The 26,769-nt window shown below is 35.3% G+C and overlaps 1 protein-coding gene across 6 annotated transcripts in view; it reads right to left on the reverse strand.

The window, feature by feature from the left end:
• Window positions 1-26,769, reverse strand: part of ZMYND11 (zinc finger, MYND-type containing 11) — a 133,770-nt gene that overhangs the window by 10,494 nt on the left and 96,507 nt on the right. The window contains exons 3-9 of one of the 6 annotated variants that reach the window (XM_006874424.1): window positions 25,506-25,667; window positions 6,380-6,457; window positions 5,808-5,900; window positions 3,771-3,858; window positions 3,017-3,072; window positions 1,789-1,866; window positions 96-214 (exon numbers count right to left, since the gene is read on the reverse strand). In XM_006874424.1, the coding sequence (XP_006874486.1) occupies window positions 96-214; window positions 1,789-1,866; window positions 3,017-3,072; window positions 3,771-3,858; window positions 5,808-5,900; window positions 6,380-6,457; window positions 25,506-25,667 (674 nt within the window). The remainder of the gene's footprint in view (window positions 1-95; window positions 215-1,788; window positions 1,867-3,016; window positions 3,073-3,770; window positions 3,859-5,807; window positions 5,901-6,379; window positions 6,458-25,505; window positions 25,668-26,769) is intronic. The other 5 variants (XM_006874425.1, XM_006874427.1, XM_006874426.1 and 2 more) reach the window with 5 other exon arrangements.

A 26,769-nucleotide genomic window follows, 5' to 3' on the forward strand; every position in this document is an offset into this window, starting at 1 on the left:
AAATCATCAGAACACTGGTAAAGGTAACTTCACCCCTCCCTTAAAGACTTGTGGAGACGTGCAGCTATGATTTGCACACAGGACTCATGAGTTACCTCTGGTGGTGATGACCAAAGAAGCGAACGTCAACCTGATTGTCTTCTTTCTGCATGACTTTGGCAGGCCAAAACCCAAAACCTTTCATTTTAGCCCAGACCAGCTCATGATTCGGTATCTGAAAACAAAATGTTTTACGATGTTATAATACTTTTGAAATATTAAATGCAAGTACACCATTAATACTGCACTACCCGGTAAAGTATAATCTATTATGTTGACATAATCTTTTTATAAATCCTAAACAAACTGAACTTTTTCCACTTGAGGTTCACTGATTTTATTTTCAGGAAAAACACAGAAAAGTTAAATCTGGATAAAAGTAGCAATATGAACCTTTATTTCTCAGAAATGCCCCAAAACTCACTGCCATCGAGTCAATCCCAACTCATAGTGACCTTATATGGGGTTCTGAGACTGCAAATCTTTATGACAATATACAGCCAAACACCTAACCCACAGTGTCACAGAGGAAACAGGACAGATACACTCTTTATAACCTATTGTACTTTGGAGAGAGGCAGTCCCTAAAGCCAAAAGCTATGTTAAATAATAACAGTAAATAGAATACCCTAATCTTGCTCATAATGTATAGTACAGGGGCCCACAAATCAGTACCACCTGAACAGGATCCACTTGTTAAAAAATGGGAGAATTCTAGGCCCCAGACCAGATCTGAGTCCTGGGGTGATACAAATGGTTAATGTGCATGCATGGTTGCTAACCGAATGATTAGCAGGTCAAGTGTACCTAGAGGTACCTCAGAATAAAGGCCTGGTGATCTACCTCTGAAAAATCAGCCATTGAAAATCCTATGGCGCACAGACAACTGTGACATTTGTGGGGTCGTCATGAGTTGGAATCAACTGAATGGCAACTGGTAATTCAGATCTACTAAACTGGGAATCTACATTTTAACAAGATCCTCGTGTGACTTTTCAGAAACACTGTCCTAAAGATTGATTTCCTTCAGGAAGTCTCTGAAGTCTGGTGTCATGCGGGACTGCATATCTGCACTGGAGCCCCAGGATTGCTGTGGATGTAAACAGAGTCTTAGGCTTCTTATGGAAGGATGAGAGGAAAAGCCACAATGCACTTTATTACTTATTATAAAACCCCAAGCTTATTTGTATTCCAGCTCATTTTAAAATCAGAAATGGGTGACAACCCATCAATTCCTCAATATTTTAGCTGTTTATATACATTAAAACCACGATAGAAGTTTTTACGAGGTACAAATGGTTACGTGCTCTTAGCTACTATAGCTAAAATGTTGGAGAGTCACACCCGCCCAGAGACTCCCTGGACAACAGATCTCATGACCTGCTTCAGAAAGGTCATGATTTGAAAACCCTATGGAGGACTTCTACTCTGCACACCCAGTCGCCAAGATTTGGAATCGGCAACAAGCAATAATACTCTGATATTAAGAAATCTATTTAAGAACGACTGTAACCTTTCAACAAATTGGAAACAAACTTCCTGAGAGAAGTAATTGTTGTTGTTAAGTGCCATCAAGTCGATTCCGAGTCATAGTGACCCTGTATAGGATCTCCAAGGAGCGGCTGGTGAGTTTGAACCACCGACCTTGTGGTCCAGTGCTTTATCCTATTGTGCCACACCAGGACTCCTAGAGAAGTAATTACACACTTACAAAGAAAAAAAAAAAACAAATTATAAAATTTCACATACACAAGGATAGCAGAACCAATTGTCAGGACGGGCATTGGACAAATAGAAGCAATTCTTGCAAAGTTGTAGTTCATCCAGCTGAAAAAGAACATTTATTTTAGCCTATATAAAATATCCATGTACATTAAACTTCATAAAGTATATTCATGTATAATATCATTTGTATATAATCTTGAATTTTGTTCCTTATGTAATCTTACAGACCTAATATCTTAAGTTTTTAAAAAATAATACTGGAATAATCTGTCACTTTCCATAAAATCATTTCTATGGCCTGATTTTATACTTAAAATATAGCACCAATTCTTTATAGCGTCTAACATGGTCTAATCTTGGTTTTCCTTTCCAGCCTCATTTAATGCCTTTTCCTTGTTTAGCTCTCAACTTATATGTTATTTACTCAAAGGTAATCCTGATATATCTATGTAAAATAAGTACTATCAATAGCAGCAATCCTTATTTTGTCTCATCCTCCATTTTAATCCCTTACTTATATTCTTTCATAATTTTTTTAAAAAACTGGTTAAGAAAGCAATTTTGTCAGATTTTTTTTTCATCCTAGCCCCTCTCATCATAATGTATCTCCATGAGGAGGAGGCTTGTGACTTTCTACCATTTTTTCCCCCCTTCTCACACATTTCCTGGCACATAATAGATACTATAAAGGACAAAAGTCAAATCTGAAATAAAATTTAAAAAGAACATTTTATTATTAATTACCAGATATTTAAAGACAGGATAGTTACAAGTGCTTGAATTGAGAAGGGCCACAAAAACTCCTTAAATATTTTTATTTATTACATAAATATGAACTTGGTTGTTTTTTGTTTTCTTTTTACCTGCGTAGTCTATTGTGAATTCAAATTTGAATCCTTCATTTAAATTGGACACATTTATTGTTTGTTCAGGGCAAAACACGAATTAGTTAACTAATTCAAAAGCTATTACAGATCATTACAGATGAGGAACCAGAAAGTTTTCCTTGTGCAAGTTACTTAGTAACAAATTTTAACTCCTAGATTATGCTAAATAGTTTTGCCAAACAATATTCCCCCCTATTTTCATTATTTCCTATGCTTCACACATAAAAAGCAAAATTACAGGTAAAAGTAATGGCATACTAACAACAACAACAAAAGTAATGACATACTTTAAATATATAAGAGTATGCTAAAAATAAATGAATTTGGATTACAGCAAGACTTTACTGATTAAGCATCAATAGTACCTCATGACACGTGTCTTTATACAACATCCTCGCTATGTCAGCTTGTTCACTGTCTGCTGCAATTAAAGACAGATATTAATAGGTGTGGAAAGGAGAATGGAACTATACTCACAAATACATACATACATTTGACAGAGATGTTTCTGTATTTGCATTTACTTATGCTGCAATATTACTATTACTAATAACCCAGAAACAAATCTCTCAAAAATAACACCATTACTTAATCAGCTTTTAGCTTAGCAGAAGTGGACATAAACCATTTCAAGCCAAAAATACATATGTTAAATGAAGCTCAGGCAACAGTATAAAATCCTACAGGCATCTTTTATTTTATATTCAAAACACCCATTACTTCTGTAGGCACAGAGTGACCTTTCTAACTTTTCAATGATGGGCTATTAGTGGGGGAAGTAACCAGAACTAATCAAAACACTTATAAAAAAGTGTCTCAATTAAGACAAATGTGTAAAACTATAAAGAATCATATTTTCATCGCTTAGTATATTGCCAATTATATCTCTGGCCAGTCTAAATGCAAAAATAATGCTATGTTTATTTTTTTAAATGTAAAAAAATAAGCTCAAATTGCATCACCAAATATTTTTAGCTTATACCCTAACATCATGACTTAAAGATCACTAATGTGTTAATTTTTGAGCTTAGTGTTTATAACAGATATTTCTCAAAATAGAATATAGATATATTTTAAAAGGACCCACACACAAAAGAAAAGGCAAAAAAAATATTCAACCTCCATAGAATATCACTGTGTTGTGAAGAAGTAGTTGAGCATCAGCTTTGAACTCTTCATAACTTCGGTATTTTCCTTCATTCACTTTCTGCAGAGGGCAAAAATTTAGAAAGGCAAAAGAGTTAACAGGCAAAAATGCTGGACTGCGTTATGTTAACAGATTAGAGTACGAGACACAACAGAGTTCTTCCAGGATGACTTTAGGACTACTGCTGTTCTGCAGTAATGACAGACACTATGGGTAAAAGAAAACAATAACTCCATCTGAAGTTTGAATAGTACAATACAATGAAGAATTGCAGATCCCTGTGTTGGCAGGCACTATGTGTTCTACATTAATTTATTGGAGTAAATTTTCAGCTTAAACATTTCCCCTTGCAACAAAGTTGAAAACGAATGCTAAACTTTGGTCCGCCTGGTTGATTAAGCACTTTCTGTTTTGACTTTGATGTTTGTAATTACTGTGGCCTGCATTTTCGTGTGTATTCAGTCTGAATCAGTTTACTTCCAGTGTTTTCACTCACAGTTGTTGTTGCTAAATGGCATTGAGTGATTCTGACTCATAGCGACCCTGTTTCACACAGGCACTTGCTAAGCACATCATTGACCTCAGTCTAAATGGATCAGATGCGCCTAAACTCAAATTTAGGAGATAGGACTATGACCAGAGCTCTATAACCTGGGGTAAATCACTGACCACTGAGTCCATTCCAACTCACAGTGACCCTCTATAGGCTTTCTGAGACTGTCTTTACAGAAGCAGACAGCCTCAAGGTTCTCCCAAAAAATGCCTGGTGGGGTGGGGTTGGGGGGTGGTTTGAATCACTAACCTCACAGCAGAAGACTAGGGTAGGAGGTAACATTAAAATTACTTGTTTTAGTTCTGGGATTTGTCAGCCACTTCAAAGAGACAATCTTCGTTTACCCACATTCCTTTTTCTTTAACCTTGAAATTATAAACTTTCAGTTTTTCTCAGCTACTGTGGTGCTGTGGGCTAATGCACTAGACTGCCAGGTTGGTTTGAATTGCAAGGTCAGTGGTTCAAGCTCATCAGCTGCTCCTTGGAAACCCGATACAGGGTTGCTATAAGTCTGAACCAATTTGAAAGCACTTAAGAACAAGTAATAAGGAGAGTTGTAGTGTGGCACTACACGATAAGCAGTGGACCACAAGGTCAGTTTGAAAAGTTGTCAGTTCAAACTCACCAGCCCCTCCTTGGAAACCTATACAGGTCACTCTGAGTAGGAACCGACTTGGTGGCACTTAACAACAACTACAAGGTAATATGGAAACTTGTAAGATGATTGATATTATTCCCCTGGCCTTCCTATAGGCCATTATGACTAACCATACAATTTCAAAATGATCTATGTGGTATAAAATTATAATTACAGTAATCTTGGGAGGAAACATGTCTACATCTATTGGATATTATAGTAACAATTAAATAACAAACTTCTTAAGAGTCCCCAACTCTTAAGCTATACTGGGTAAAATTAAGAACACATTTTTTTTGTTGTTTTCACTTTTCTGGTTAAAAATATTTTGTTTAAGTTCATGCCATTATTTATCCCCTCAAACTCTAGACCAGTTCTTGCAGTCCCTGTCACCTGAGTAAACCTCTGTGAATGACTGTTCAAAATAAAAACCCATGTGATCCAGAAATGATAGCTCCACATCTGAGATAATTATATTGACCAGGCTACAATACATTTTCTCAAGTTAACGAATATGAGGAATTTGTAGGTTTCTTGATAAATGTTTTGTTATATATTTTACCTTAATAAAACAATGTTTGAAAATCTATAGGTGACTTAACACCAGGACTTTTAAAAGATGACAACTAATTTGTATTAGCGTTAAGTACATGTAATTTAAAACAAATATTCCTTATTTAGCAGTTTTACTTTTACTAAGAAAACAGGGGAAAACATACTCTCAAGGACATAGTAACAACCAGAATCATAGCTTGTTATGCTTTCATTTGATCATTAGGAAACTATATTTGAAGTAGAAATAAAAGGCACTGAGTTTACCTCTTGTATGGTGGGAACATCCACCGCGGAATGGACCAGCCTTCTGTACATCGGATGTTTATTGTCTTTCCCCTTTTTATTAAGATCTATAGCCTAAAAGATTGTTAGATAAATCTATTTTAAATGTGGCTAAAGAAAAACAGTTTAAAATATCAATTCCTAAACTCAAAATATTTTCCATCTCTGAAGAGAAAACTTAACATGAAGTACTTTGAAACTTAACTAGAAAATGTTTATGTAGTTTAGTGGGGCATTTCTTAAGGTTATGGTAGAAAGAAGAGTTATTTTAGAAGTCCCCATATAATTTTATAATTATAAATAATAATATTCATTTCTGTAAATGGAATTGAGATGTTTTAATCTAATGTGGCAAAAATGAACTAAAAACAAAATGGCCTAAAAGTCTTTTATTTATAGAACAATTTACTGCACAAATCAGTATGATAGCTGTTGTTTTCATCCTTCCTGCTGCTATGAACATATTTGTTGCTTCTCAGTCATTAACTTTCTATGAATGAACAGAGTAAAATACATTTTGGGAGATTTTCTAAGATTACATCAACAGGACTCACCCGCTCCTTCATGCGGGAGACAATGAATCTCAGGTATGTGCTCATCTCTTGTTTGTTTGTATTTTTCTTCTTAATGCTCTGTTAAAAAAAAAGAAAGAAAAGGCCAAATATAAAATCTGATAATTTATTTGTCTATATTTATGTAAAAGACTTGAAAATATGAAAGATTATATTATTTAAACATTGTACTTAATGATACACTACTTGCAACATATTTGATAAAAAGAAGTACTTGGAACTTTCATACCAAAATTGCATTTCACATAACAAGTTGAGAATTGAAAAGTATTATGTTGGACTTAGTAGAATACCTTAAAGAATCATGCATTTCTTTCATTTCTACGTTTGTTAAGACTTCAACCAATTACCAGATGAAAAGAAGTAACAGATGTGGAGAATAACTTATTTTATAAAAAACATGATGGCAAAAGTTATTTAGAAAGCATCTTAAATTAGCAATGTGAGTGATGAATTTTAATACAAGATTAGTCTTTATTAAAAAGGTTATTAGGAATCTTTGTTATTTATGAATTATGTATAATAGTTACATACCCTGACATATTTATTTTAAAGTGCTATCGATTTATTTACTAATAACTTCAATCTTGATTAGTCTGGCCTTAAGTTAATTAAGTTCTTCAATTTACACTCAGAGATCTAACTTTACTTGAAGGAAAAAAAGGTAGTTTTCTAATTTTTTTCCTATCATTTCTAGACAAGTAGGAACAATGGCAAATGTTTCTCTTTTCTTCATCAAGGTCAAAAGACAGTTGTTTTTTTCAACCATTTAGACATTCTTTACAATACCAAGGAAAGCAAAGACCAAATATTAGACAATTAATGTAAGTAAACAGCTCTACCTCAGAGGAGCTCTGGTAGCGTAATGGTTATGAATTGGGCTGCTAACCTCAGGGTCAGCAGTTCGAAACTACCAGCTGTTCCGCAGGAGAAAAATGAGGTTTTCTGCTCCTGTAAAGATTTACAGCCTCGGAAACCCTATACAGGGTCACTATGAGTCGGAACCAACTCCACGGCACATAACAACAACAACAACAACCTCAGAAGAACTAAGTAGATTTGTGGCTACTATTTAATATATACTATAACTTCTTCACTAGATTATGATACTCCACCAAATAGTATGATTACCTCCCAAAGAACTTGATACTCAGGAAGAAATTTTAATATGCTAAATACAGTAAAGAGCAAACATTTCTTACTTATATAGTGGTGAACTCCTTAGCTAGGCTTAAGATAATTGATAATATATACATACCACATTAAAATAGCTAAATAATAAGTGGAAAGACATTTTATTATCTGGAAACTTAGTTGTATTTCATATAGTTTATGTTTAAGGCGCTATCTTCTTTTCACTTTCACCTAGATTCTTTGTCAATATAGCCAATACTTATCTTCTCTCCATTCAGCTTTATTAAATGTGCACAAATTAATTTATACAAACTTAAGCATTTTTCACAACTCTGGCCATATAACATGGACACTGATGAATCTTTTATAAAAGATTTATCTCTGAGCATCTGAACTGGAATTTCTGGAGGCAGGTCCTGTGACCTGTACCTGTTTAGTTTTTGGTAATTTGTCAGGTAGTTTGATGTATGGCCAAGACTGTTAAGAATGGTTGATATTTAATGGTAGGAATTTAAAACGCAATAAAATTGTCTAGACCCAGGATTTATAATCTCTGGTGAGAGGAGTGAAGGGGGAGAATCCTCATTTTAAACAGGATCCTGTTTAAAGGATACAAGGATTCTCATGCACAGGAACACTTGAGAACTATTAGCTGGTCCTCTTAGGCCAGAGCAAGTCAGGGAATGTTCACAGGTGCAAATCACACCGAAGTGCTGATGGAGCTCTCAGTCCACCTGAAGGTACTGTGAAGATTTTTTTTTTCCATATGCATTCTCCCCACCCCCACATACACTTCCCTTTTCTGCACTCTAAGTACTTAATTTAGTTTGGTACAAATCACTTTTATTTTTAGAGTCTCAGAAAATATAGAAGTCAAATGTTTAACTTTGGGCAATATATATCATGGGAGGTGTGGCAGTGCAGGATAATGTACTGAACCACAAGGTTGGAGGTTCAAACTCACCAACTGCTCCTTAGAAGCCCTACACAGGGTCACTCCAAGTAAGAACAGACTAGATGGCACTAACAAACAACAACAAAATGTTCTTAACTAGAATACTTTTTCTTTGAAATTAACAAATACTGAAACCCTTTGAAACTGTATTGGAAAATTCTATTTTCAGCTCTGGTGTAAGATAAACACTGGATTATTAAGTGCAATGTTGGCAGTTCAAACCCACCAGTTGGTATCAGAAACCTATACAAGGTTGTTATGAGTTGGAACCAATTCGAAGGCACACAACAACATAGCTTAAGTAACTTGTATACTAACTTGTTCATGTGTCTAATTTAAACAAAAGGACTATTTTCTGTTATTTTTTTTTTCAATAAATATAGGGATATTACATGTTCTTGCAAAGTTTTTAGTTTGCATCTGTTTAAAGTTTAAAAATGAGTTGCTGATAACTATGTGCAACACTTTTATTCTTCCTTTTTGGGAAGACTCTGAAAACACAGAGTTCATGTGTTGGTGTTGGTTGTGCCATGGAGCTGGTCCCAACTCATACCAAGCCTGCATAAGGTTTCCAAGGCTTAAATCTTTTCTTTAACTTTTTAATGTGGATTAAGTGAAGGTTTATAGGCATGATAACCAGCTTTACATCCAACAAATCATATACTTTGTTTCATCTCAATGACTCAATTCCCTCCATGGAACAAGTTATCGCGTTTCCTCCCTGTGGTTCCTATTTGCATTCCACACACCTTCCCATTCCTTCAACTTTGTCTTTAGGAAAATGCTGCCCTTTTTGTTTTTAATGATTGACCATTTCTCGGTGAGCATACCTTACTAGTGTTGTTGTTCCCCCTATAAACTTATGTGCTGCTTGGTTAAAAACGGGGCCGTGGGTGAGTTCCTTTCCAAACCTTAAGGGTGGTTCAAAGTCATAGCCTCAGGTTCCTCCAGTCTCTTTTTGACCAGTAAACCTGTTGTTGTTGTTTTTAAATAAAAATCTTGAGTTTCTTCCACATTTTCTCTCACTGTATCTATCTGGAACCCTCTACTGCAGGGGTGGGGAAGCTTTTTTCTGCCAAGGGCCATTTGTATATTTATAATATCACTTAATATACGTTACCTTGCTATGAAAATAGCTCCTAGACTTACTGAATTGCAAGGCTAGCCAAATCCAATGATTATACAGCCCACAATCTGGATGGTTCCCACCCCTGCTATAATGCGGTCCCTTTAGGAGCACTTGGTAGTGGTAGCTGGGCACCGTCTAGTTCTTCTGCTCTCAGAGTCATGGAGACTAATGTTCACATGTTACATGAGTTCACTGGACTAGTTGATTCCAAGCCTATTCAGTTCTTATCACTCTTCTTTCTTCTGCACATGGAGAGACTAATAGCTGCGCCTTAGTTGGCCGCTCATGAGCTTTCAGGATCTCAGATACTGCTCACCAAAGTAGCATGTAGAACATTATCTGTGTGGACTATGTTATGCCAACTGACCATGGTGTCCCCTGAGACTGTGGTCCTGAGACCTCAGGCCCAGCAACTCATTAATATCTAGGAAGTTTCATCATTTTGTCTGCTGTATGCACCATCACTTTCATAGCTATGCTTGCAGGAAAAGTAAATACTCATGTACAGATATTATCCTCTTTCAAATTCATATATATTTGTGGGCTACATATATATATACACATATATATACACACACACACATACCACTCTTCCTCTTACCCATTCAGCCTATGTCTCAGTCCATGTATCTGCACACAGAACACTGTTGTTCCTAGGTTGTGCACATATCACTATTTACCTCTGTCCCCTTTAGAGCTGTAAATCTTTATGGAGGCAGAAAGCTTCATCTTTATCCTGCGGAGCAGTTGGTAGATTTGAACTGCTGACCTTGTGGTTAGCAGCCCAACTGGTAACCCACTATGTTATCAGAGCTTCTTTTGTTGTTGTTGTCAAGTGCTGTTGAGTCAGTTCCAACTCATTAAGATCTTGTATAGGTTTACTGAGGCTTTAAATCTTCAAGGGAGCGGAAAGTCTCATCTTTCTCCTGTGGAATGGCTGGTGGGCTCGAACTGTGGACCTTGTGGTTCACATTCCAGTGCTTCTCAAATTCCTTATGTAGAGGGCTTTAATTTCACAAAACTAATGGTAAAAATTGTTGTTGTTAGGTGCCTTTCAGTTGGTTCCAACTTATAGCAATCCTATTTAGGGTTTCCAAGGCAGTAAATCTTTGTGGGATTTACAGCCTTCTCCTGTAGAGCTGCTGGTGGGTTCGAACCACCAATCTTGTGGTTAGCCATCCAGTGCTTATCCTACAGAGCCATCACAATCCCCAAAATACATGATGGAAATCTTGCTTTGTATTTTGTGTAGTCGGGTTATCTCTTTTTTTCTAAATACAATTAAAAGTGGTGAGCTGAGTCTGGAGAAAATGACTATTTCTACAAAGTACAACAGGAACAAGGGAAGGATAGAATGACTTCCATAATTAAATGAATACAACTCACAGCATATTTTGCTGCTTTATTTTTAAATAGAAAACTGTCCAAAATTCCTTTAACGTGCTGTCTTCATATCCTGCTCCAGGATATACTTCATATAAAAAAGTACTACTCAGATTTAACTATTCGACTTCAGTATTTATCAATTCTGGCTGCACATTAGAACCATCTCGGAAAACACCAATGTCCATTATCTAAAGTTCCAGAACCAGGTCAAACTTATCTGTGACAGAAAATGATCAGAATAATTGTCGGGGGGGGGGGGGCTTTATTAAGCCAGGGACATGAAAGGACCTTCAGTGATTGGAACTGTCCTATAGCTAGATAGGATTTGAGTCACATACTTGTCTGATGGGACAATTCATCAAATGGGACACTTAAGAATTGTGCATGTCCCTGTGATGTAACTTTATCTCTAACTAGATGTGATCTTTTGTTGTTGTTGTTTAGTACCGTCGAGTTGATTCTGATTTATAGCAACCCTGCAAAGGGTTTCCAGGGAGCTGCTAGTGAGTTTGAACTGTTGATCTTGTGGTTTGTAGTCAAGTGCTGATCCTACAGCACCATACCAGGTGTCCAAGTGTGGCCTCCAGAGTCAGATAAAATTGATTTAGAGTGGGGTCTGGGCATTCACAGTTGTAAACACTCCCCAGGTGACTGAGAACCAAAAGCTTTATAAATGAGTTCAGATGTTAACCGTCCTTGATGCACTAAGAAAGTATAATGTGGCATTATTTTTTTAAATTATCTTTTAAAGTGGTATCGAGGTTTGTTATTTTTTTAATTCTCCCAGATCAAGTATGTCTCTCAGTCTACTTACGCATATAAATGGGAAACTTTCCTTTTATTATATATGCCAAAAAATGCTGCAGTGGTTGTATGTGAAACATTTGTAGGTTCTTTTTAGTCTCTGTAGTTATAAACTTCAAGTACTTTGGTTGTATACAAACATTAATCTACAGGACTTTCACAGCCAAAGGATATTTATGGAAAATCTCCATGTTCCATCCATACTATTATTTTGAAATTGCTACTCAACACATCTTTTCTAGTGACAAATGTGGCACTGTATTGAAAACGTAGAGCAACACCAGACAATATAAGGCCATACTCAAGTACTTAAATATATGTAGCCTAGTGGTTACGAATCGGGCTGTGAACCGCAAGGTCAGCAGTTCGAAACTACCAGCTGTTCCGCGGGAGAAAGATGAGGCATTCTGCTCCCGTAAAGATTTACAGCCTCGGAAACCCTGTACAGGGTCACTATGAGTCGGAACCGACTCCACGGCACTTAACAACAACAACAACAATAGGCAATTTAAATATTGAAAGATGACCCCTGGATCTACAGAATGCACAATCTGTGCAGCCATAAGGTGGCCAGATGACCAGACCTGAAGGTGTCCAAAGCTATGCCAAAGTGTTTGACAGTAATCTGCCTTTGCAAATGCATACGGTGAGAAGCTTTGAAACAAACAAAAGAAAAGGCCTTGAGCAGAAGCAACATCTCTCCCAATAATTACAGGCACAATCCATTTGCTATAAGATACTTTCACATTTAATAGACTTGTGGGTTTTCTTGAGTGCATTTCTTTCCAACGCTTTCCAGTTATAATTTACAAATTTAATATTTCACAAGAGAAATCAACAGAACACTAGCACTATAAGAAGTCTGAGGAACTTCTTAGGTAACAAATGATGGAGCTGCCTTACTTTACACATGAAGTTCAAAGCAGTGTTTCAGCTGGTGCCTGTTAGCCAAATCAAGACATTTATAATAGCTTGAGAAACAGCTACTGTAATAGGCAATAAAGGAGAAGCTTCTAATGTAAATAGTATTGTGTTTGTAACATAATTAAGCAAATCATGATTGCAGGGTCAGAAAAACAAAACAAAAAATGCTCCTTAATAATGGTGTGGCGCTGTGGGCTAATGTCTTAGACTGCAAAATTGTTTGAACTGGCAAGTCAGTGGTTCAAGCTCACCAGCTGCTCCTTGGAAACCCTATATAGGGTCGTTATGGGTCGGAATCGACTCAACGACACTTAACAACAACAACAATATCTGCAGTCTATTTGAGATCTAATTTTCTTAAGACTCCAGGATTCTTTAGTAACAGTTAACCTGCATCCATCATGAGAAAGCCCAGTAAGTATTAGTAACTGCTTATATTACCTGGACGCATATGGAACTGAATTTGGTCAAAATCTACAAATAATCAAGAAAGATACTCTCTACTCCATCAAAGCTGTTGCAACCATTGTAAAATGACAAGAGTCACATAGTAGATAGCTGCGTTGTAAATGTGTTCAAGTCTTCTACTAAAGTAAGATATTCGTAAATAAATCATGGATACTGCAGGTCTGCCTTTTACTTTAAAGAAAAAGTAGTTGAATCTTGGACATGTTCTCAAGAAAGGGATTCGTAAGTCATTTACAAATAAGTGCTGGACTACTTCAAGTCTCATGAATCTAGGTTAAAAAAAAAACCACAAAACACACAGATAAACTTGAATAACAAACTTCAGTGTCACCCAGTGCCGCAGAATGTTTTTGGCTGGAAGAAGGTGTTAGCAATCTTTGATCTTGTCAAAGTTAATCCATAGGTGACTACTGATAATGATGCCCATGATATGAAGGAATGTGCAGGAGTAAGTGTCTTGGTTGATCTGGAATTTTCAGTGCTTCCTTCCTAGAGACCCAGCTTTTTAGGTGTGGGAGCCTGTCATGGTAGAGAATGAACCTGTGAAACTATCTTAGAAAGTCATTTACTACATTGGCGTACTGAGTATTCAAAAGATGGAAAGAAGTGCAAAATCAGAAATTCAGATTTTTTTTTCTTAGACAGTATTTTTATGCCACTACAGTTTATTCCTGAAATCCTGGTGTGGCACTGTAGTAGGATAAGCACGGGACAGCTAACTGCAAGGTTGGCAGTTCAAACCCACCAACAGCTGCTCCTCAGAAACCTTTTATAGGATCCCTCAGTCGGAACTGACTCGATGACACTTGACAACAGTTTACTCCATTCACGTCTCCAAATTTGATTTTTAAATGAGACAATGGCTACCGTAATGGTCATAATGTCCTTGCCACAAGAGAGAAAACCAGAGATCAGTAAACTTTTTTTGTAAAGATCAAGACAGTAAATACTTTAGGCTCTATGACCATGCAATCTTACAGTCTCTGCTGGAATTATACACACAACTCTGTGGTTGTAGTACAAATATAACCATAAGTACACACAGAAATGCAGAGGAAGCTTGTGTTCTAATAAAACTTTTAGACATTGAACCTTGCATTTCTTATCATTTTATCATGTCACAAAACGTCATTCCTCTTTTTATTTTTCTTACCTATAAAAATGTAAAAACCATTCTTAGTCCATGGTTGATACAAAAACAGGTGGTGAGCTTGATTTGGTTTACTGCCCATAGTTGACCAATCCCTGGACTAAATGACAAATTCTGTGAAAGCAGAAGCCATAATAGTGTAGTCCAGCGCTCTTTTGCTAGGCCCTTGGCCAGTATCTGGCATATAGTAAACCTCAACAAATACGAGTTGAACTGATGCCAGTCAGCACTAGCCCACTTTACTGTCTACTAGAAAAAAATGAACTTAAAATATTAAAATCCTTCCAAAACTTGAAGGTTATTTGTATCTAAGACTGTGTTGTTAGGTGTTATTTGAATTGCTTCTGACTTATAGAGACCCTATCCACAATAGAACAAAACACTACCTGGCTGTGCATCATCCTCACAACTGTTGTTACATTTGAGCCTACTGAGCACATTGAAAAGCGTAAGCCACTTTGTTTACTTCTAATATGTGAACTATGTCATTGCCAGATCACACCTAAATACCAATGTCACCACCAGTCACTTTCACCCTCAATCCTGACACAGTGAGATCAGTCTTGCCTACAGGAATAGAAGAGCAGGTCCCAAATTACAGTAAATCACACCTGTTGTATGAGCTACAGTTTGCTGAATAGCTCACATTCACCTGCATGAGATTCCATAAACTTCCATTGAAATCTTGCATAGTAAACCTAGCAATAGTTATTTGCATTCTAGTTTCCAACAATAGTTTTTGTTTTAATTTAAGTCACAGGAATTTAAATTTAACTTTAAGAACTCCCTCTAAGTTGTCACAAATATGCCTAAGGCACTTTTTTCAACTCTAAGGCACTTAATAACAACAACAACTCATAGGTAAAAGTTGGATCTCACAGGATAATTCAAAAGACTAAGAATATCTTAAAGTTTGTTTTCGAGTATGTTGCAAATAAGACTCTCTCACATGCCACTCCAAAGTCAATAATTTAGTCTTGTAGAAATTACTAAGAACACTGTTTTTCAGGACTTGCTCAACCATTTACATAAAGATTTACAAAGACGGCCCTTGGTACTAATCTAGCTATATCTTTATAAAATACAAAATCAACTCTTTGCTCTCTAATTGAAGTCAGAAAATTTTGACAAAGATCATACCAAATGCCCAAGCCCACTTCTACTGTATCGATTCTGATGCATAGTGACCCCACAGGACAGAACAGAACAGAACTCCACAGTGTTTCCAGGGCTGTAAATCTTTACTGAGGAGCTGCTGAAACCACCGTGGCCACCTTGATTAGCAGCCACATCTTAACCCACTGCACCACCAGGGCTCCTCTGACTAAGCTCAAGAGTTATGATACTATTAGCTTTGTAGGCATTTCATCTAGGATCTGACAACTATTAAAGCATCTACTAAGTTCATTGCTATCGACCACAAAGCTGACTACTAAAGTGAAAAAATTAGTATTTCTAAATCCACTACATCCACAGATCCACAAAATTGTTAAGATATTATCTTGCTACAATATATATAGAGGGGTGTTGTGCATTGCTACAATATATATAGAGGGGTGTTGTGCATTATCAGGAATTCTATAGTTAAATAATAGAGCAGTGTTGGGGTAACTTTAAATTCTATTATGGTTAGCTATAGGGGTTTGGAAGCAGGAAAGGACAGTGCAGAATAATTTTATGGTACACAGGTTTTGTACCAATGTGCTCCTTCCTCCTATACATAGCACTAGTGTTTAAAGAGAGAACTAAATTCAAAATGCAGAGGCAGCATATACTCCTCAGGGGAAAAACTCTTCTGCTCTTTTCTGAAAATAACTTAAATGTCTCTGCTTTGGGGTCCTGGTCTAAGTGTCATTTGTCCTTTGCTTAATGAGACTGGCATTTAGTCAATGGGAATACAAATTGACTTCCTATCCCTTTTTTTTTTTTTTACAACAAACGTAAACTGTGCTTTGTACTTATTTTCAGCTTATCAATATTGTAAACATTAAATGATCTTTCTATTTATCTAGATTAAATTGTAACCATTCTGATATAAGAACCATCCCAATTGTTATATCCTTTATCCTTTACGGGTAAAAAGAAAAGAGAGAGTTCAATTAAGATTCTAAACAAGTCACTGACAGAAACCTCGGGAGGAAGTGGGAGAAGTGATGTTATGTTGAAGGGATCGCAATCAGTGAGATGAAACAAAGTGTGTATGAACCGTCCAATATAAAACTGATGATCTGCTCTGTAACCCTTCACCTAATTCACGGTACATACAAACACACAAAAGATCCAGAATCAGTCTAGTGGTTCAAAGTGGGTGATGGAACATGGGGTTCCTTAGACTGTTCTCTCAACCTTTATGCTTGAAGTTGTCCATAAAAGAAAAATAAATATGGACATAAGAAAAAGAGTAAAGAAAAGAAATATCACAAGGAGCAAAACCAGCGCAATCCAATACTATGCATTTCATACTCACATCCAAGGGTTTTAGACTACAACATGGAAGGAGACAGGAAATCTGTGACATTTTTGTTTTGTTCAGTATATACACTTATCCTCCTATGTTGCTAATTTCCTCCATGCTTCAGTTATTCTAAAGGCTTACCATACAAAATTTAGACCTCTACATTCTCCTTCCTTTTTAGACTACGCTGCTCTTGCTTAGGTGGGTCCAGGTAGTTTTATAAAGAGATTAGATAATTTTTCTGATAATCTTTTAGCTTTATCAATGTTCCCAGTATGTTTGCAGAAAGTTGATCTTGTGATGAGCAGTCAAATTGTCTTATAAAAGTACCCAGCTCAGATCAAGATCATTTTTAAAATCAATTTTCTACTTTTGTTGTCTACATAATCCAGTTGCTTTAAAAACTGTATAAATGCTTGATTAGTGTTCACTAGTAGTTTTCAATACTATGATTGTCTATCATAAAAATAAGAGCTTACATTTTAATCTAAAAATCAAATCTCCATTCTGGATTTGTAAATTTGTATCTTGAATGTAAAGATGCTTACTTATAGGCTGATAATATTTATTTTTCATTAATAAATGAAGACTAACTAGAAAGAAAGAATATAATTGGATAATAGATACATAATGGGAATTTATGCTCAAAATATTTTCATTTAACGTTTGGTCACATTTTCATTCTAAGTGTTAAATAAGTATTCTCCCCAACTTTGGAATTTATAACTTTTTAAAGTGTTATCATGATTTTTTTTTTTTTTTTAACAATCTGAATAACAAAAAGTTATAGTGAAAATGACTCAATCATAACTGGCCAAGAATTAAATTAACATTTACAAGTCAGTATATACCCAGTGGATAAAACTGTAGGTGGATTCCTAATGGCTGATTTGCTTTTAGTTTTGTTTTGGTAGATGCCAGGTAAGTTCCTTGATTTTCAGTATCTGCCTAATGGATATACTATAGCCTATGGGGTTTGGGAGAGAAAGTGAGGTGTAAAAGCCAATTTAAAAGTTAATTTAAAATGCATCTATATAGTTATTTCCATGTATCTACTTTTAAAGTATTCAATTTGCTACAAACTATATATCTTTATTCTAGATATTTAAAAAATAAGTTGCAGTAATAGGAGAATTTTAGGAGCAGTTCTTATTAGTATGGAAGTCTTCCTACAATCCTTGAAAATGCTCATAGTAAGAAATTGGAATCATAGAATCAAGTGCTACATATTTTGTAGAGCCTTTTGGATTAGATACAGAGCTGAAGTATTTTGAAATTCTTCCACATAGATTGTTCATTTCCCTATCTTTGTTTTCATGTTTGATTAGCAGATGAAGTTGATTCATCATACAATTGTATATATGCATAAATAAAAAAATCTGTGATCTTCAACAGAGAAAAAAGACCGTCTGAGACACCTGTGAGGGGATACATATTTTCTAATTTAAAAAAATGTACTAGAATAATTCCTTATTAGTTTTGCAAATAACATGTCCACTCAAACAATATGCACATGCATATAGCACTCAGAGGAAATTAATGTGAGGGGGTTTTGTTGTTTGCAAAAATGTACGGCGCATGCATTATTTGTGTAAGTATATGAGATAAACCTTTTTCATTATTTGGAATAAGTTACTTTTTCTTTTGTAACTGAAACTGATTTTCACTTAAAAGTCATAAAATATATGTCATAAATAGGATGTAAAGTGAACCAAAGTTGTACAATAATTTGAAATTATTAGGTGAGAAATAATCATATAAACTTTATATTGGAGCAAACAATTTTCATGGATTTTACTTGAGCAATATTTCATTTCAGAGGCCCAACTATGGAAACGAAAACCAGTATCCTCCTATACTACTAATTTCCTCCATGCTTCAGTTATTTTTTAAAAGCTTGTCATACAAATTTAGAGCTCCTGCATTCTCCTTCCTTTTCAGACAGTGCTGCTCTAAAATGCGCTGGGACATCCAGCCTATCTCCAGATGGTTTCTAATAACCGAGCACCTTGTCCATGCATTAGAAAGAAAACATAAATTCCAGTAGCTATCATTCAAATACTGCTATGGTTTATACCAGCAGACTTATACAAAGCAGACATGTAGTGTACATATGCATGCATGTGCATACACATGCATATATACACACACCCTGTCTTCTGTTGCCATGGAACCAATTGACTAAAACGACTTAGTAATATGGACATTTTTATTATATAATATATATGTATGTGTATATATCTATATGTGTGTGTATATGTATGTGTGTATATATATGTGTGTGTGTATATGTGTGTGTATATATATGTATGTGTATATATATGTGTGTGTGAATGTATGTATATATGTGTGTATATGTATGTATATATATATGTGTGTGTGTGTATAATATATATATATATTCCATGTCATATAATACACACACACACACACACATATATATATACATACATATATATAAGTTCTGGTATAGCACTGTAGGATAGGCACTGGACTACTAACTGCAAGGTCACTAGTTACTTGGAAACCCTGTACAGGGTGGCTATGAATTGAAACTGACTTGATGGCACTTAACAACATATATATAAAATTGTATGTGTATAGGGAGCACTAGTGGTGCAGTGATTTACGCATAGGGTTGCTAACCTAAAGATTGGTGGTTCACACCCAGCAGCCCCGCAGTAGTAGAAGCTGAGACAGCCTACTGTTGTGATGACTAATAGCCTCAGAAACCCCGTGGAGCGGTTTGACACTGTCCTGGAAGGTCACTGTGAGTCTCTGTTGACTTGATGGCAGTGGGTAGAATACACGAGGGAGCTTCAAAAATCTATGGAAAAATGGAATTGGATGAGGCTTTCTGCTCCTGTAAAGATTTACAGCCTCGGAAACCCTGTACAGGGTCGCTATGAGTCAGAACCGACTCCATGGCACATAACAACAACAACAACATAAGGTCACTATGAGTCTCTGTTGATTTGATGGCAGTAGGTAGAATACATGAGAGGGCTTCAAAAATCTATGAAAAAATGAAATTGAAAGATAATGGAATTTTCCATGAACTTCTTGAAACCACCTCATGTGTGTGTGTCTGTGTGTGTACATGAGGGAGTTTCGAGAAGTTCATGGAAAAATGAAATAGAAAAAAATGGAGCTTTTGAAACTTCCCCCAGCCTGTGTCTATGAAATGAAGCAAAATTAAATGAGACATTCATGTTGATTCTATTCAACTGATGACAAAACATTGAAAAATACTTTTCATGTGCTGCATAAATGGGTTTACAAATGCTTGTAAAGGGCAATTTGGAGACATTTAACAAAAATGCAAATGTGCCTGTCTTTTAAATCTAAGAATTCCACTTCAATTATTTTATTCTACGTTATCAGAAAATTCGTATATATATATATATGTTTCCCCCTTAAAAATAACAAAACACAATTCATAATATTGTGCTTAAATGTATTTCCTTTATGTAAACAATCTTTAAAGCAATTTTCACAAAAAGGTATTGTTTTCTCATTTTGGGGGGAAAATTCATGGCTATTTTAGAAAAATACAATTAAAATAAATCTTAAAAAAAACAACAACTCCTGTTTCAGGCAGAAATTCATTATAATGAGAAGACTGATTTTCAGAAACTGAAGGCATGGCATGCTTTGGGACATGGCATTAAGAATGCCACCTTTGCCATTTGAATTTTAGAATGGTGTTACTGACCAGAGCCAATGGCAATGTGTATCAATGAATGCAGAATTGGCTAATTAATACATTAGTACTGTAGGATAACCATTGTATACCAAGGTTGGTTTGAACTGCAAGGTCGGTGGCTCCTTGGAAACTCTATACAGAGGCATTTAAGTCGGAACTGACTCAATGACACTTAACAACAAATGCCCTTTTAAGGATTCTGGTGTGGCAGTGGTAGATAAGCAATGGACTGCTAACTGCAAGGTTGGTAGTTCAAACCCACCAGGTGGTCCTCAGAAATCCTAGCTGCTATGAGTCAGAACTGACTTGATGGCATTTAACAGCAACCACAACAAGTACACATTTACCAGTATACGAGGATGTCTGAGAGAGACATTGCTGAGTGCAAACTGGTTACCATCATATAATGTACATAAAGTGATATAGGTACGTATACTCTGGTAGTGTAGTGGTTACGAATCGGGCTGCGAACCTTAAGGTCAGCAGTTTGAAACTACCAGCTGTTCTGCAGGAGAAAGATGGGGCTTTCTGCTCCCATACAGATTTATAGCCTTGGAAACCCTGTCCAGTTTCGCTATGAGTTGGAACCGACTCCACAGCACATCACCACCACTAACACCATAGATATATAAATACATGCACACATACACACAGGCATGGGGAAAGGTCTGAATATTCATGCACAACTATATGGAAAGGTATCTGGGAATTTTATTTTCTTCTTTATCTTCTTCTAAATTATCTTTTTTCAAAGTAAACTTTTAAAAAATAATTTTTATTTTATTTGGATAAAAGTTTATAGAGAAAATTAGTTTTCAACAATTTATATTTGTTTTGTGACAGTGACTGCAATCTCCAAATGTAACAGGCCTCTTACTACTTGCTCTCTGTTTACCATTACCATTAGTCCTTGTTTCCTACCCGCCTTTCTGCCCTTTGGATCTCTTATGGTTGACTGTTCCAAGGAGTGCATTCCTACCAGGTGTGAGTGTTCACCTTACAGGCTTGGCAGTTGTTTGGGTGGAAGTTGAGTCACGGGTGGGTTCAGTTCCAGGCTGGCAGAGCGGCTAAGCGCCATAGTCTCAGGGGTTCCACCAATTTCTTTCAGACCAGTAAGCTTGGCCTTTTTTAATGATTTTGAGTTTTGTTCCATATCTTTTACCTACTCTATCCAGAACTTTCTAATGTGATCCCTTTCAGTGTTGTTGGCAGTAGAAACCAGGCAATACCTAGTTTTAGTCTCAGGAAGGGGGCTCATGTAGTTCATTATTAGTCCTCTGGACTAATTATTTCCTTGAGTCTTTGATAATCTTCACTCTCTTTTGCTCCAAATGGTAAGAAATCATTAGTTGTACCTTAGATTGCTGCTTGGAAGTTTTTAAGACATTAGTTACTACTCACCCAAGTAGATGGACATTGTCTTTTTAGACTATGTTATGCCAAGTGATTTAATGGTACCCTGAGACTCTGATCCTAAACCTTAAAAATAATTTTTAACATTCCTTTTTCATTTTCTTAAATTAATGAGAGTTCCCAGTACCAAAAGTATGAAACTCAACACTACTCACATATTTTTTTTTTTCAAAACAAAATGCTAATTTGATATTTACAGGCTACTTTATAATAGCAATACACTGAGTCTGTAAAATGGAAGCTTAACTATAATCCAGTATATCTATAAAATGTATGTTTAACTACCTTTTTAGAAAGGTAGACATTCAAGAAATATCCACAGGGGTGTGAGATTCTTGGTTTTTAAAAATAAAAATGGATAAAATTACCTTAAATTAAGAAAAATTCTTGTCATTGCTCTCTTAAAAAATATTTCAGAGATACATATATGAGATAAAGCTACTTGAGTTGAATGGAATTAGCAGATGGGAGAGTTTGGTGATTTTTCAACATTGTAATGGATAGTGGTTATGTAAGAATGAAAGTTTTTTAATCAATACAAAATATTATAAAGTTTTTTCTTTTCTTATTGTGATGAAAAATATGTAAGGAAACAGTCACCAAGTCAACACTTTTTACGTGTACATTTTACATGTACAACTCAGTACCACTGAACATGCTCATCATTTTGTGTAGCTATCACCACAACCCATTTCCAAAGTATTTCCTTACCAGTAACAGAAACTTAGTGCCAAAAAGGGGCTGCGCTTTTTATCTTCAGGTTTAGGGAATATTGGTTAGCCCCTGTGTACTGTTTTTACCTGTACTGAAATCTGACTCTAGCATCTTAAAAATTTCTTATTAGTATATCTTTTAAGAAATTAATAAAAAAAAGAGAAATTATTCTGATTTGGTATCAAAGTTACTGAATTTTATTCCAATAGTCTAAGAACATTTAAATCTGGTGAGTAACGCAAATGTTAGGATATAAAAAATAGTTTTATTCAGAAGTTTGACATTTTGTTGAAAAAAACAAATCAACCAAACCTTCGCACCTTAATAATATTAAAATCCCATCAGATTTTCATGATTACCACCCCTTCTTTGAAGAATGGAATTGTTTCCTATATTTTTCATTTTTCTTGAACGCGAACTATTAAAACAATAGAATAAATTTAATATAGAAAGAACTGTCTCTTTCTATGTTTTTTAAAGTTTTAAGATTTAATTTCCCATCTTATTAAAGAAAATAAGATTTTTTTGAACATTACAAAAAAGTAGCTATAATATCAGTGTTTACATCAAGATTTTTTATTGACATACAGCATCATTTCAGTAAGTATAATTACACTGTTGCTGTTAAGTGCCATCGAGTCGGTTCTGACCCATAGCGACCCTGTACAGGGTTTCCGAGGGTGTAAATCTTTACGGGAGTAGAAAGCCTCATCTTTCTCCCACGGAGCGGCTGGTAGTTTCGAACCGCTGACCTTAAGGTTCGCGGCCCGATTCGTAACCACTACGCTAGCAGAGCTGCATATATACAGCTTGAGAAAGACAAAAGGAAAATCAAAGAGAAGAAAGAAGTTACGGATAGGATAAGCCAAGTGACACTTTGGGTATCATGTTTTACTGTGAGCTAGCAACACTCTGTAATTCGAACACACAGACAGACCAACAGAGAGATATGGAGATAAAACAGCAGAGCAAACATAGAAAATGGAATCAGACAACTTGAAAATACAATCTAAGGAAAGAAGTATAATAGTTCAATTTCTATATTTAATATAAGAAATATAAAGCATCCGCAATGAAGTTTAACCCATGCTCCCAAATCCTAGTTTTTGTTGAAATTCTTTAGTATCAAAATTAGAATTAAGCAGTACATATCAAAAAGCTAGTCATTAAAATTTAAATATTAAAAAGTATATAGTATATTATATATTACCTACATTTCTATGACTCCATATTATACCTCAGTTCAATCAATAACACTGCCTCTTTTGTCTTTCCCTTTTATATTTTTACTACCTTAATATTCTTGTTCTTAACATCTTATAAATTCTTTACTTTGTGTAGGTTTTTTTTGTGTGTTTGTTTTTTTTAACTGGCAAACAGGGAGTATATATAAAGGTGCTTCAAAAGGTTTGGGGGGAAAATCCATTATCTTTTAATTCCATTTTTCACAAATTTCTGAAGTCCCCTCATATTGGCTTTTAACTGTAAAATCCAAATCAATGAGGGAATAAAATATGAACATTAAGACAGTGTCTTTGCTCAGATTATGAATATTTCTATCACTGATTAGACTAGTGTTTTGTAGACCTCATAAAATCTACAAGAGGAGGTCTACAACTTGAGGTTGTTGTTGTTAAGTGCCATCAAGTCAGTTCTGACTCATAGCAACCCCATATAGGGTTTCCGAGGAGCAGCTGGTAGGTTTAAACCATTGACCTTGTGGTTGGCAGTTAAGTGCTTGAGACTAGATACTAATGTATTTACACATAGAGGTTTATCATATCATTTAAGGTACTTGAATGATGAATCACCATTTTTCAAAGGCTATTCCAATGACCTTTTGTTTACCTATTAGAATATATAGTGTAGTGCCAGTAAGTTAGGCAGCACAAAACCATAGTTACTAAGGGAAGGCTTGAATGCATACTGTATTTTGCTCATCATGCTGGCAGGCATGTTTTTGACTAACGTTAAAGAGGGGGGAAATTATGATATAACTTTTATTTGCAAGAGTATATAATCATTTAAGTTGCTCAAGTATTACAAAACATATTTATAAACTGAACTTCTGAGTAATCTGGACAATTTGCATGGTTCCAAATAGAAATTTTCAAATTATAAGCATAAAACAGAAGTTGCAATCAAATAATTCGTCATTTGTCACCATCAATGCCTTATTTAATGTAGGATTTCACCACACATCACTCATTTACACAGACATACCACATTCTGCAATCAGCAACCACAGCATATGTACTTTTTAATGGGGAAAATGAATGAAAATAATTGTGGAAAGGACCTATTTACCTACTGTACTAATTCATTTTACTTAGAGTAATTCAAATACTTCATATACAATTGTCCCATTCCTCCACCCTCCAAATAAAATATAAGCAAAAAATAAAACTAATTTATGATATGACAAAAAAGGCAACATTGGCTGTAAAAATGGATATAAAATGGGAAATAGATGTAGAATGCTTCCAATAATGTGCCTTTTGCCACTACATTTTCTGAATAGCATAAATTTTGTAGTTTATTATAAAGTATTTATTGAACAACCATGGTATGGTATGGGATTTTTTGATTTCCAAAGGCTATCCATTAAAGTAGTTACATAATCCAGAGTCAGTATATTTGTATGTGATTCAATCTTTCTGAACTCTATACCAATGATACCCTGAAATATGTGATGTGTTCTGGGATATTCATTTATGAGTGTTCTCTTCATTATCATCATTTCAGTAGATAACCCCCACCCTCCAGAATTTTATCTATTAACCTGGCAAGACCACCTGAGATACCTTTGTGAAGCTATTATGAATAATTTCAACCCTCTAACCAGCACATGAAAGCTCATAGGTACTCACCCTGCAAACTGGGCACTGCCAGTGACTACTGCTGTCTCTAAGCCTGAACTCATCAGACAAACACTTGGAATGATACACACGAAAACACAGGTCACATATCAACACCTCTCCAGGCAAATGGCATTCAAAACAATACCAGTCATGATTTTCTGTTTCCCAGTCCTACAAAAAATACAAAATAATTTGGTATGACATTTTGTCAATATCTGCAATGACTAAGAACAAAATTGAAACTAAAGTCCATCAGAAGTTAGGCATTGTATACAATTTTAACATTTACTGTGTTTAAACAAGAGGGAACAAAATACTTAGAAATTTACTTTAAGTTTTAAATTCTCTCCCAAACAGTATTAATATTCAGAGATATCTTAAGGTGATCTGATAACAAAACCAGTCCAAAATGAAATAAGTCCAAATCCAATCCCAGTTCTAACATTATCTTTCATTTTTCATATGACCTATGGAGTAATTTCTCCAGTAAACTGAATACCCCAAACCAACCTAGAGCTTAGTGTTTCAAATAGACTGTTTTGTTCTGCTCTGTTTGTTTGTTTTTAATATAATAAGCACTTAGCACAAAGTGGGAACAGAAAGAATAGTAATAAATGGTGATGCTCACTATTCACTATTCTTATCTTCTCATCCATGGTATTGGATGCTTTATTGAATATAATCATTAATCAGAATGTCCGTGTTCTGATAGGTTGTCAAGTTTTCAGGGTCTGTTGAATTTGGAAAAATAAATTGAAAATGTGAAACTAAAAGTTTAATCACATTCTCCAATGTACATTACCATAAAAAGCAAAAAGAAAGTCGGCTTATTTTCTTATTGGGAGATAAAAGAACATGACTGCAAGTACACAGGTGTTCTTCAACCTTTTCTTTTTGTTACACATTTTTTTTGTACAACCAGAACCATTAGCTATAAGCAGGAAGACTGTTATATAAGTTCCCTTAATGTAGACTTAACTCCTCAAAAATATCACTCTTCACTTACAATTTAAAATACCTGTAGTAACAGTGATAGATTAATGTTCAACCTCATTTTATAAATATGGTAGCCCAGTAAAATCCACACTTAGTATAATCAAGACTGCTTCCAGTGGGGCTCTTGAAATTCTAATCTTGGGATCCACCATCATGTTTCTTTTTATAAAGCACTATCTACACTGTTTCCAAGGCGAAACAACTTTCTTCGTTTCTCAGATATACATATTCTTCCAATAATGGGCTTCCATATAGCATTCATTTAGTAAGCAGTGAT

The sequence above is a fragment of the Chrysochloris asiatica genome, unplaced genomic scaffold (genome assembly GCF_000296735.1).
Source record: "Chrysochloris asiatica unplaced genomic scaffold, ChrAsi1.0 scaffold00277, whole genome shotgun sequence".
Classification (NCBI taxonomy): Eukaryota; Metazoa; Chordata; class Mammalia; order Afrosoricida; family Chrysochloridae; genus Chrysochloris; species Chrysochloris asiatica.